This window comes from Leptonychotes weddellii, chromosome 3, assembly GCF_054177405.1.
Source record: "Leptonychotes weddellii isolate Sample4059 chromosome 3, ASM5417740v2, whole genome shotgun sequence".
Classification (NCBI taxonomy): Eukaryota; Metazoa; Chordata; class Mammalia; order Carnivora; family Phocidae; genus Leptonychotes; species Leptonychotes weddellii.
In genome coordinates, this window is record NC_138371.1 from 85551896 (window position 1) to 85565378 (window position 13483).

Consider the following 13483-nt stretch of genomic DNA (forward strand, 5'->3'; position numbering starts at 1 on the left):
ATCTAGATTCTTGTCCCAGCCCTACCACTAACTGTACAACCTGAGGCAAGAAACTAGGCACATGCCTCCAGGTGGATGTGAGGATCTAATATAATGACTGCAAACACAGTGCTTGGCATGATGTAAGGGGCCTAATACTTGAATGAAAAAGCATTAATTACTACAGAAAAGAGATAATTATCCACTTTACTCCAATTGTTGACAGATTTTTAAAAAAAATACAACTACTTCAGAGGTTCAATAACTCGGGGAAAAGGATGCATCCTGTCACCTCAGCCAGGAGCTCACTCTGGATACCTGTGTGACTCTATTCCAAGGACCTAGCTTGGGCTTAATATCGGTTAACACTGATCTGGTAACTACATCTGTATGAGTGCATAAACTGTCCTCTGTCTTCCTCTCCTAGATGCTGGACCTACCGTCAGCCCCTTGCAAGAGGAGGAAGTTCAGTTTCTGGGGCTAACACTAGGTGCGACAGAAGCCCAGACAGCTTTGTACGTATTCTTTTCTCTGGCAATTCTCAGCATCTCATGTGTGACGTTTCTGTCATACAAGTACTGTAAGCACTCCAAGCAAGGGAAAACACAAGCAGGCCAACAGGAATTGAGCACTATTTCTGCATTCTGACCCACAAGTTACCACTTGCTCCAGTTCTGCAAAACAAGCCGTTTGCCTGTATACCTTCACTGCCCACAAAACTCCTTAGGACCTTCTACTCTGCCCATGCCAGATTTCTTCACAACGGCCTTCTGCACTGTTAGAGACTACATGAATCTTGAAGGCTCTCAATCTCTAATTAAAATGGAAATACATGCATCTTGTCCCAGTATCAGGAATTCATTAGAGCACTGGAAGACCCTGCACTTGGCTCTTGTGGAAATAGTAAAAACCATAGCAATCCTTTTTATAAGACATCATCTCCACTGTGTAGATGGACTGCACTGTCATCTCCTGCCCTCTCTTCAAAATGCCTCTCAGCCTCAGACCTTGTGTTGCTCAGAAAAGAAAAATGGTACTGTGAGCTATATCCTATATCCTATGGCTGCTTCTCCTTGAGAAGGTAGGTTCCGCAGAATTTATACAGTCACACAAGCCCTCTGGGGCTTCTAAGCTTTTCCACGAGACCCATGGTTTCTGTTTATATTACATATTCCCTGAGCAGAGATACTCTAACATCCAAAGAGAGATGACCTCTGAATGAACCTTTATTCCCCTCATAGCCACCTTTTATGTCCTTCCTGCCTTTCCCCTGCCCAGGATGACTTCTAAGGACCCAAGTATAGCCTTCAAGGCCCATGTAATCTGCCCTTGGTTCACTTAGCCTGTTTCTCGTCTTTCCCTCTCAATTTGTGGTAATTCTGAACCTCGTGTAAGCCCTTGACTATCCCCTCTTCCTTTGTGTCTTTGCAAATACTATTCTTCCCCCTAGGATGCCCCTTCTTCTGAAAATGCCTTCAATCTCAGCTCAAATAATGCACTTTTCCCTCTGCATAGCTTCCCCTGAATTCCCCAAAACATTCCTTCCTCTACTTTGCTTATAAATATTCCCTATTACAGCTTGTCCATATTATACCGGAAGTGTGTATTTCTCTATCAGCCTCTTGAGGATAAAGGACCATGTCTCACTGTCCCTAGCAAGCACATTTTGCAGACAGGGCATAGAAAGCACACCTGCTCCTTTTGTGTGTTCATTCACAAAACACATCCAAAGTAGTGGTAGGAAGTACATAAAGATGATGTGGTCTATCAATTCCCCACAATGTGCTAATAATAGACAATCTCAGTACAGAATACTTAAAAACTTATTTGGTCTATACATTCTTTATAGGTATCAGGGAATTGAATGTTATTTATAAATAAAGAGTAGTTTTCAGCTAGATTTAAAAGAGTGATCATGGGGGTGACTGGCTGGCTCGGTCAGTGGAGCATGCTACTCTTGACCACGGGGTCATGAGTTTCAGCCCCACATGTGGTGTGGAGTTTACGTAAATAAGTGACTGATAATGCTTGAAATTTTGTTTCTTGCAGGCATTCCTTACCTGAATTTGTTGTATCTGTAGAAAATTCCTATCAAATGTTTCACTGCTGGGGGCCCCAGCCGACAATTTATGGTATAGAAACATTTTCCTCCATCAACAGATTGGAAAAGTTTGTCAGATGGGGGTAAGGGTGGTTCTAAAACTGAAAAACTCAGTATTCTAAATTGTCAATTACCTCTAAAATCTCAAAATTCAATGTAACTTTTTTGAGGAGGAGGACATAGACTGATAGTTTCGCATTAAATAAACTTGTAGGAAGAGCAGAACAATCTAGGCAAAAAAAGAACATTAAAACATTATAGAGCTAGTTATAAAAAAAATAGCTTGGTAGCAGAGAGAAAAGATCAACAAAAGACAAGACTGTACACATAAACAACTACATATGGGCATAAAGGCCAGGACAAGGGGGGCATGCCAAATTAGGGGGACAGACAGAGTAGTCCATAAATGGTGGTGGGTCAAGAGGTTAGCTCCTGAGGATGTAGGCCAGAAGGTCCCATCCCAGGATACTAGATTTAAGTGTAAAAAAACTGAAACCATAAGAATAGTAGGATAGGTGAATTTTTTTAAATTAATTTGCAAAGAGAGGTATTTATAAGACTTAGGACCCAGACGCCATAAAGAAAAACACTGATAAATTTGATCACACAAATACTGTGGCAAAAAAATTACTGTCAACATACTCATCAAAAGATAAACAGGGAGAAAATATAGCATATGCTAGACAAAGGGCTAAATTTCTTTATGTACATGGAATTCTTATAAATCAATAAAGATGAAAAACAAAAACTGGCAAATACAGGCAGTTCTCAAAATAAATTGAAATGTCCAATAATATTAAAAGACAGCTACATTCGTGATCAACACAATGCATATAAAATGCATACAATTTTTCATCTACCACTGACAAAGATGAAAAATATAAGTCTTGGTAAGAACGTGGGGAAATCAACATTCTCAGACACTGTTGGTCGGAGGTGTAAATTCATAGAGCCTTTAGAGGTGGCACTCTGGCAGCTTCATTTATAATCCAAACTACAAACACTCCATGACTCAGTTATACAAACATATCCTACTGGTGTATTTTCACAGCTAAGAAGATACCGCCCCAAAGATGCTCAGTATAGCAGTATTTCTAATGGAAGAACAAAAACAAGCGGGAAAAAAAACAAAACAAAAAACCCTACAATAACAGATGCCACCAGAGAATGGATAAGTTGGGGTACATTTATCAAGTAAAATGTTACACAGACATTAATAAGAATGAGGTAGCTATATGTTGACAGGGAAAGATCTTCGAGACTGTGTAAGTAAAAAACTAGATGCAGAGTAGTACATATATGATCTTATTTAGAAAACATCACATATTGGCTTCTATATGCATAACATTTTTCTGAAGATTACAAAAGAAACTTATTAGAGGTTACCTCTGAGGACTAGAACTGGGGTAAGATGCAAGGAAAGAGACTTCGTTTTCATTTTACAGCCTTCTATATTATAGTTTTGAATTTTTTTTTACCAAGCATACTTTTTAAATTATAAAGCTGAGGAGGGAATCCCCCTACTCAAAGATTGTGAACCATTCCTTTATATCCGTTTCTCTGATATTTAATTTTTTTCAAGCAAACAGACTTGAGATACTCCAAGTTTCTGCAAGCATATTTCTAATAGTTATTAGCAGGGTCACACCCATTTGAAAGGTTGTGGGTTTTTTTAAAATCACATATTGCTGTATTTTTTAAGATTACAATCCTTGACTTAAATGGGATGCCTGGTGGAAGTTTTTCTTTTCCAAACTCACTTTTAAATTACGCAAGTAATATGATCATTGCAGAAAATTGGGAAAATCTATTAGGGTGCAAAAAGAATTAAAAGAACATATAACCATCTTACCATTGTTAATGTTTGGTTGTTTTCTTTACACTATGTTAATACAGGTACTATTTATATATAAAATGTGTTTATAAAGCTGAGATCATACTGTACGTACAAATCTGTATTCTGCTTCCCCCCCCCCCACAACACATAACAGGTAGTCAATGAATGTATGTTAAACTGAATTGTTAAATTAGTACTGTACCATTTCTCCTCATCAAAAGTTAATTTCTGCAGAAGGCATTTGGTTGGTGTAAGACCTAATGATTATGTTTGTACCTAAACTCTGTCTACACTTATGATCATTCCTTAGAAAAAATGATCAAGGAGTTTGAACCATTTAAGGTTGCTGATGTTTTCCGGAAAGAGTATACCAGTTTTCACTCTTACCAACATCACAGCCTGGCTGTTTCCTTACCTTGTTTCCCTTTAGCATTTTTAAAAATCGTTATTTCATAGGTGAAAAACAGAGTTTGCTCTGAGAAAATTTCTTCCTCCTATTACAAAATTAAGTCTATAAGTTCACTCAAAAGCACTATCTTCCAATCTAAAAATGGAAGGTTAAAAGAGGAACTGTCTAGCTTACTCTCTTTTTCAAACATGATGAGTTAGTGGTCTCCATTACCAAAAACAAAGGGATGAAGTATCGTGTAAGTCAGGTTAACAATCTCTTTAAAATTCTTAAGAATAAACCAAATGAGCAAAAGGCGTATCTTTATTCCATACTTCCTGTCCTACCTACAGGTACCTTAGGTCTTTGAAAGGTGATTGTCCAGAGCAAAACTTCATGATAAAGGCAAGAGAGAACGAGCTGTAACTCAGCAGCTGTTTTGCATCTGAGGAGAACAAAGACCATACCTAACATTACGCAAAGTGATGCCTCACTGACTTAGGACAGACAGTAACATAGCATCCATGTGTGTCAGAAAACATCTTCCTCCTATATCAAGTAGGGTAGTCACAGCCACTTTCCTGAGATAGCTCCACGGCAGTACTTGGGGGGGAAAAAATTAAACACATGACCTCAACAGAGCCCTGTGCAACAAAAAAATGCTAGGATAACAAAACTTAAAGCAAAACTAAGATCATTTCAATTTTTGGAAAAGATTTTTTATTCAGTGTTTAAAAACTACAAGATTTTGCTTGCAGCTGATGAGCAAAAAGAGAAGAGTTAAACATAAATTATCATCTGATTGGCTAGTTAAAAATGCTCTGACTCCGAGTCAAATTACTCAGTGACATACCAGTTACTTTGTGTGGACTTAAGAGTTCTAGAGCAAAATAGCTCTAAACAAAACATGTCATCTGAGAGCATGGGGCTAACGGGTATATGAGATACTGAGTAAGAAAGCTGATAAAGGGGGGCTGTGGCAGAACTTTTGATTCTTTTAGGCTTCTAGCAGTTGGTTACCATATGCAAGGACCTAGTGGCCAGTTACTTCATCTCTTGAGTTGTCCAAGGAGTTAAACAACTTTAACCCACTAAGCAAGAATAAAGGGACACTTTATAGACCAGCTGGAAAACAAAAAAGCAGTCCCACTTCTCCAGTAGAATTTTAGTTGCATTAAATTGTAAAGGAAACAATGATTATTGCACATACTGTACTTGTTACACTACATCTGTTGAGTAGAATTTCCATTCCAGGTGTTGTTTTCATCTTCACCATCATCTTGAGTCCTCAATCTGTAGATCTTCCCCTCCTTTTTAAAGTCTTCCCCCCGTTTCTCCAGCACTCTTTTCCTGACTGGGTCCCTGACGTAAGGAGAAAGGGAGAAAATAGAAAGTGACAAAAAGTGAAAACAGCAGTAATACAAAGCTGTTTCCTTTACACTTCCATCAGGACAGGCAGCTGTACTTTACGGAGAGTCCAGGGGAGATAATCATATGCTAACACGGCACAAGACTATACACGTTTTTGGCAGGTTAACTTCATCTGTTTTCCAAGCCAAACTAGCCCAGTCCCTGCTCCATTATCATGGATCTCTTGATGACTTTCTAAGCTTTAGGAGAATAGGGCCATCTGCTAACTAATCTTTATTATTCACTCAAACTGATTTATCTACTAAAATGTGTATAACTTACACAGCACCCTAGAGCTTATCCAAGCTCCACTTCTAGCCTAATTTACAGAAATCATCAATTATTAATTTTTAATCCTTTCATACTCTGTAAGAAGGATTGATTTATACCGGCAGATAGAGTCCAAGATGGTGAAGGAGCAGGAGACCTAAATTTCGTCTGGTCCCAGGAACTCAGCTGGATAGTTATCAAACCATTCTGAACACCTAGGAACTCAATAGGAGATCAAAGAAAAGAACAGCTGCAATGCTATGAACAGAAAAGTGACCACTTTCTGGAAGGCAGGAGGTGCAGAGAAGCGAATCCAAGGTGATATTTGGGAAGACAGACCGTGGCAGGAGGGAGACCCCGTCAGCCGCTACCGGCAAGTAATAGAGCAGCGGAGCACAAAATCGAACTTTTAGAAGTTGGCTCCGCTGAGGGACGTCGCTCCAGTGTCTAAGCGGGGCTGGAACCCTCGCTGGGACAATGTGGTCTCAGGACCCTCAGGGTCACAGAAAGACCAGGGGTGCCTGAGTGCGGCAGAGCTCCCAGGTATCAGAGCGGGGAAGCCGGCTGCAGAGACAGAGCTGAGGAGTGGGCTCTCAGCTCGGGGTTGCCATAAACCGTGATCCACGGCACAGTCAGGCCACTGCTCTTCCAGCAGGAACCCAACAAGCGGGAGATCCGGGGAGACTCCCCTTCCTCCCCCAGGAGGAGCGGCACGAGAGCGCACCGCAGGAATCTGCTGGGTTTGGAGACTCCACACTGGGTCAGGTGCCAGAGATAGAAATGTTCGGTCAAAGGCCGGGTAAGCATGGAGTGCGGCCGGAGACCGGGGAGACGGGAGTGATTGACTGCTTTTCTCTGGGGGTGCACTGAGGAGTGGGGCCCCGAGTTCTCGGCTCCTCTGGGGCAGAGCCTGGGAGGCCGCCATTTTCACTCTCGTCCTCCAAAGCTGTACGGAAAGCTTGCAGGGAACAAAAGCTACGAGAGCAAACCCGAGCAGATTACTTAGCCCGGACCCGGCAAGGATGGGGCAATTCTGTCTCCAGCAAAGACATTTGGGAACCACGGCAACAGGACCCTCCCCCAGAAGATCAGCAAGAACAGCCAGCCAAGACCAAGTTTACTGATCAATGAGAACGGCAGAACTCCAGCGCTAGGGGAATATACCACATAGAACTCATAGCTTTTTATTCCCCGGGATTCTTAGTCTTTCAACTTTTTTTTTTCTAATTTTTCTTCTTTCCTTTTTCAACCAACTTATCAATTCCTTTCTTAAAATCTTTAATTTTCATTTTTACAGCCATATTTTATCCCTTCATTATATTTTACCTTATTTGTGTGTGTGTGTGTATATATATGTGTGTGTATATATATGTGTGTGTATATATATATATATATGTTTTTCTTTCTTTAAACTTCTGAGATGCAGTTTCTTCTAACAGACCAAAATACACCCAAAATCTAGTGTATGGCTCTATTCTATTCACCAGCCTGATCACATTCTCTCCCTTTTTTCCCCCCGGTTTTGGGTCTCTTCTGATTTGTTTAGTGTATATTTCTCTGAGGTCATGGTTGACCTTTGAGTATTTTGTTCTCTCGTTCATCTATTCTCTGGACAGAATGACAAGATGGAAAAACTTAGCTCAAAAAAGAGAACAAGAGGCAGTACTGACTGCCAGGGACTTCATCAATATGGACATTAGTAAGATGTCAGAACTGGAGTTCAGAATAATGATTATAAAGATACTAGCTGGGCTTGAAAAAAGCATAGAAGACACTAGAGAATCCTTTCTGGAGAAATAAAAGAACTAAAGTCTAACCAAATTGAAATAAAAAATGCTATTAATGAGGTGCAATCAAAAACGGAGGCTCTAACTGCTAGGATAAGTGAGGCAGCAGAAGAAAGAATTAGTGATAAAGAAGACCAAATGATGGAGAATAAAGCAGCTGAGAAAAAGAGAGATAAACTACTGGATTATGAGGGGAGAGTTTGAGAGATAAGTGATACCATAAAGCGAAACAATATTAAAATAATTAGAGAATAAAATAATTCTCCCAGAAGAAGAATAAAGGGGGGGGCAGAAAGTATACTGGAGCAAATTATAGTGGAGAACTTCCCTAATATGGAGAAGGAAATAGGCATCAAAATCCAGGAGGCACAAAGAACTCCCGTCAAAATCAATAAAAATAGGTCAACACCCCAACATCCAATAGTAAAACTTACAAATCTCAAAGACAAAGAGAAAATCCTGTAAGCAGCTTGGGACAAGAGGTCTGTAACCTACAATTGTAGAAACATTAGATTGGCAGCAGACCTATCCACAGAGACCTGGCAGGCCAGAAAGGACTGGCATGATATGTTCAGGGTACTAAACGAAAAAATACGCAGCCAAGAATACTTTATCCAGCTAGGCTGTCACTGAAAATAGAAGGAGTGATAAAAAGCTTCCAGGACAAACAGAAACTAAAAGAATTTGTGATCACCAAACCAGCCCTAAGCAAAGAGAGAGCCTAAAAGTAACACAGACCAGAAAGGAACACAGACAATATAAAGTAACAGTCACCTTACAGGCAATACAATGGCACTAAATTCATATCTTTCAATAGTTACCCTGAATGTAAATGGGCTAACTGCCCTAATCAAAAGACACAGGATATCAAACTGGATAAAAAAGCAAGACCCACCAATATGCTGTCTGCAAGAGACTCATTTTAGACCCAAAGACACCTCCAGTTTCAAAGTGAGGGGGTCGAAAACCATTTATCATGCTAATGGGACATCAGAAGAAAGCTGGGGTGGCAATCTTATATTAAACACATAAGATTTTTAACCAAAGACTGTAGTAAGAGATGAAGAAGGACACTATATCATAATTAAAGGGTCTATTCAACAAGAAGATCTAATAATTGTAAATATTTATGCCCCTAACATGGGAGCAGCCAATTATATAAGCCAGTTAATGACAAAATCAAAGAAACACATTTACAATAATACTAGGGGACTTTAACAACCCCCTCACTGCAATGGACAGATCATCTAAGCAGAAGATCAACAAGGAAATAAGGGCTTTGAATGATACACGGGACCAGATGGACTTCACAGATATATTCAGAACATTCCATCCCAAAGCAACAGAATACACATTGTTCTCTAGTGCACATGGAACATTCTCCAGAATAGATCACATCCTGGGTTACAAATCAGGTCTGAACCAGTACCAAAAGACTGGGATCATTCCCTGCATATTTTTGGACCACAATGCTTTGAAACTGGAACTCAATCACAAGAGGAAAGTTGGAAAGAACTCAAATACATGGAGGCTAAAGAGCATCCTACTAAAAAATGTGTGGGTCAACCAGGAAATTAAGTAAGAATTTTAAAAATTCATGGAAACAAATGAAAATGAAAACACAACTGTTCAAAATCTTTGGGAGGCAGCAAAGGTGGTCCTAAGAGGGAAGTATATAGTACTACAAGACTTTCTCAAGAAACATGAAAGGTCTCAAATACACAACCTAACCCTATACCTAAAGGAGCTGGAGAAAGAACAGCAAATAAAGCCTAAACCCAGCAGAAGAGAAATTAACAAAGATTAGAGCAGAAATCAATGAAATAGAAACCAAAAGAACAGTAGAACAGATCAATGAAACTAGGAGCTGGTTCTCTGAAAGTATTAATAAGATTGATAAACCCCTGGGGGTGCCTGGGTGGCTCAGATGGTTGAGTGTTTGCCTTCGGCTCAGGTCATGATCCCAGGGTCCTGGGATCGAGTCCCGCATCGGGCTCCCTGCTAGGCGGGGAGCCTGCTTCTCCCTCTGCCTCTGCCTCTCTCTCTCTGACTTTCATGAATAAACAAACATTAAAAAAAAAAAAAAAAGATTGATAAACCCCTGGCCAGACTTACCAAAAAGAAAAGAGAAAGGACACAAATAAAATTACGAATGAAAGAGGAGAGATCACAACCAACACCAAAGAAATACAAACAATTATGAGAACATATTATTAGCAAGTATATGCCAACAAATTAGACAACATGGAAGAAACGGATGCATTCCTAGAGATGTATAAACTATCAAAACTGAACCAGGAAGAAATAGAAAACCTGAACAGACCCCTAACTAGCAGGGGAATTGTAGCATTAATCAAAAATCTCCCAACAAACAAGAGCCCAGGGCCAGATGGCTTCCCAGGGGAATTCTACCAAACATTTAAAGAATTAATACCCATTCTTCTGAAACTGTTCCAAAAAATAGGAATGGAAGGAAAACTTCTAAACTCTTTTTATGAGGCCAGCATTACCTTGATCCCCAAAGCAGACAAAGACCCTACCAAAAAGGAGAATTACAGACCAATATCCCTAATGAACATGGATGTAAAAATTCTCACCAAAATACTAGCCAATAGGATCCAACAGTATATTAAAGGGTTATTCAGCACGACCACGTGGTATTTATTCCTGGGCTGCAAGGGTGGTTCAACATCCACAAATCATCAATGTGATACACTACATTATTAAAAGAAAGGACAAGAACCATATGACGCTCTCAATAGATGCAGAAAAAGCATTTGACAAAGTACAGCATCCTTTCTTGATCAAAACTCTTCAGAGTGTAGGGATAGAGGGTACATACCTCAATATCATAAAAGCCATCTATGAAAAACCCACAGCGAATATCATTCTCAATGGGGAAAAACTGAGCTTTTCCCCTAACGTCAGGAACACAGCAGGAAGTCCACTATCACCGCTGCTGTTCAACATACTACTAGAAGTCCAGCCTCAGCAATCAGACAACAAAAAGAAATCAAAGGCATCCAAATTGGCAAAGAAGAAGTCAAACTCTCACTCTCTGCACATGATTTGATACTTTATGTGGAAAACCCAGAAGACTCCACCCCAAAACTGCTAGAACTCATACAGGAATTCAGTAAAGTGGCAGGATATAAAATTAATGTACAGAAATCAGATGCATTTCTATATACCAACAATGACACAGAAGAAAGAGCAATTAAGGAGTCGATCCCATTTAAAACTGCACCCCAAACCATAAGATACCTAGGAATAAATCTAACCAAAGAGGCAAAGAATCTGAAGACACAAAGAAATGGAAAATGTTCCATGCTCATGGATTAGAAGAACAAATATTGTTAAAATGTCTACGCTATCTAGAGCAATCTACACATTCAATGCAATCCCTATCAAAATACCATCAACTTTTTTCATAGAACTTGAACAAATAATCCTAAAATTTGCATGGAACCAGAAAAGACCCCGAATAGCCCGAGGAGTGTTGAAAAAGAAAACCAAAGCTGGTTGCATCACAATTCCAGACTTTAAAGCTCTATTACAAAGCTGTAATCATCAAGACAGTAGGGTACTGGAACAAAAGCAGACACATAGATCAATGGAACAGAATAGAGAACTCAGAAATGGACCCTCAACCCTATGGCCAACTAATCTTCGACAAAGCAGGAAAGAATATCCAATGGAAAAAAGTCTCTTCAACAAATGGTGTTGGGAAAGTTGGAGAGCCACATGCAGAAGAATGAACCTGGACCATTTCCTTACACCATACACAAAAATAGACTCAAAATGTATGAAAGACCTAAATGTGACACAGGAATCCATCAAAATCCTTGAGAAGAACACAGGAAGCAACCTCTTCAACTTCGGCTGCAGCAGCTTCTTGCTAGACATGTTGCCAAAGGCAAGAGAAACAAAGGCAAAAATGAACTATTGGGACTTCATCAAGATAAAAAGCTTTTGCACAGCAAAGGAAACAGTCAACAAAACCAAAAGACAACCGACAGAATGGGAGAAGATATTTGCAAATGACCTATCAGATAAAGGGCTAGTATCCAAAATCTATAAAGAACTTATCAAACTCAACACACAACAAGTAATCAAGAAATGGGCAAAAGACATAACAGACAGGTCTTCTGCAAAGAAGACATCCAACTGGCCAACAGACACATAAATAAGTGCTCAGCATCACTCAGCATCAGGGAAATACAAATCAAAATCACAATGAGATACCATTTCACACCAGTCAGAATGGCTAAAATTAACAAGTCAGGAAATGACAGATGTTGGTGAGGATGCAGAGAGAGGGGAACCCTTCTACACTGTTGGTGGGAATGCAAGCTGGTGCAGCCACTCTGGAAAACAGTATGGCAGTTCCTCAAAAAGTTGAAAATAGAGCTACCCTATGACCCAGCAATTGCATTACTGGGTATTTACCCCAAAGATACAAATGTAGTGATCCGAAGGGGCACATACACTCCAATGTTTATAGCAGCAATGTCCACAATAGCCGAACTATGGAAAGAGCCCAGATATCCATTGACAGATGAATGGACAAAGATGTGGTGTGTACACACAAACACACACAAAATGGATATACAACGGATATTACACAGCCATCAAAAATGAAATCTTGCCATTTGCAACAATGTGGATGGAACTAGAGGGTATTATGCTAAGTGAAGTAAGTCAATCAGAGAAAGACAATTATCATATGATCTCACTGATACGTGGAATTTAAGAAACAAGGCAGAGCATAGGGGAAGAGAGGAAAAATGAAACAAGACGAAACTGGAGAGGGAGACAAACCATGAGAGACTCTTATCTCAGGAAACAAACTGAGGGTTGCTGGGGGAGGTGAGGGAATGGGGTGGCTGGGTGATGGACTTTGGGTAGGGTATGTGTTGTGGTTGAGTGCTGTGTATTGTGTAAGACTGATGAATCACAGACCTGTACCCCTGAAACAAATAATATATGTTAATAATCAAAAAAAAAAGTTAACTCACGCAATAATCTGGTTAAAACAAGGGACAGATGTAAATCTAGTGGCAGGAAGATCAATTGGATTATTCCAATGATTCTGGTGAGAAATTATGAGATCTTTGACTAAGGCAGTGGAAAGGAATGAAACAAAATATATTTAGGAGATTAAATCTGTGAAACTGACAGATTAGATATAGAAGGGTAAGGAAAAGGGAGAAAAGAAATTGACTATGAATTTTATTTCTTGATTGACTAAATGAATAGTTGAGAATAGAAAGGAAAAGGTTTGTAGGAAAATATGTTTTACTGTCCAATGAATAAATGTATTTCATAAATGACACTAAAAAAAAAAAAGAATAAACAGGCTTTCAGCATCTGAAAATGGAAAGGAAAACGGGTGAAATTTAAGCTAATATATTCTCCAATGGTCAGTGGGGTGAAGGGGGGGGACCAACAGTGGAACACAAAGCTTTGCTCTCAAGATATACATTCATCCATCCTTTGCCCCAACCTAGTATCTCTTCCCTTATTTGAAAAAAGTTTTAAAAGACCACACAGCAGGGCACCTGGCTGGCTTAATCAGAAGAGCTTGTGTCTCTTGGTCTCAGAGTCATAAGCTCGAGCCCCACGCTGGGGGTAGTTTACTTAATAAAAAAAAATAATAGTAAAAAAAGAGAAAAACAAACCCACATAGCAAGCTATGCTATGTAACAGTA

At 39.6% G+C, this 13483-nt stretch overlaps 2 protein-coding genes across 5 annotated transcripts in view; one reads left to right on the forward strand and one right to left on the reverse strand.

Moving 5' to 3' along the window:
- Nucleotides 1–4760, forward strand: part of LCT (lactase) — a 52765-nt gene extending 48005 nt beyond the window's left edge. The window contains exon 17 of the mRNA XM_081814539.1: nt 407–4760. Coding sequence (XP_081670665.1) covers nt 407–627 — 221 coding nt within the window. The 3' untranslated portion in view covers nt 628–4760. The remainder of the gene's footprint in view (nt 1–406) is intronic.
- Nucleotides 4761–5002: 242 nt separating this feature from the next.
- UBXN4 (UBX domain protein 4) overlaps nt 5003–13483 on the reverse strand; it is a 58833-nt gene continuing 50352 nt past the window's right edge. For all 4 annotated transcript variants that reach the window (XM_081814559.1, XM_081814562.1, XM_081814560.1 and 1 more), the window contains exon 13: nt 5003–5667. In XM_081814559.1, coding sequence (XP_081670685.1) covers nt 5529–5667 — 139 coding nt within the window. In that variant the 3' untranslated portion in view covers nt 5003–5528. The remainder of the gene's footprint in view (nt 5668–13483) is intronic.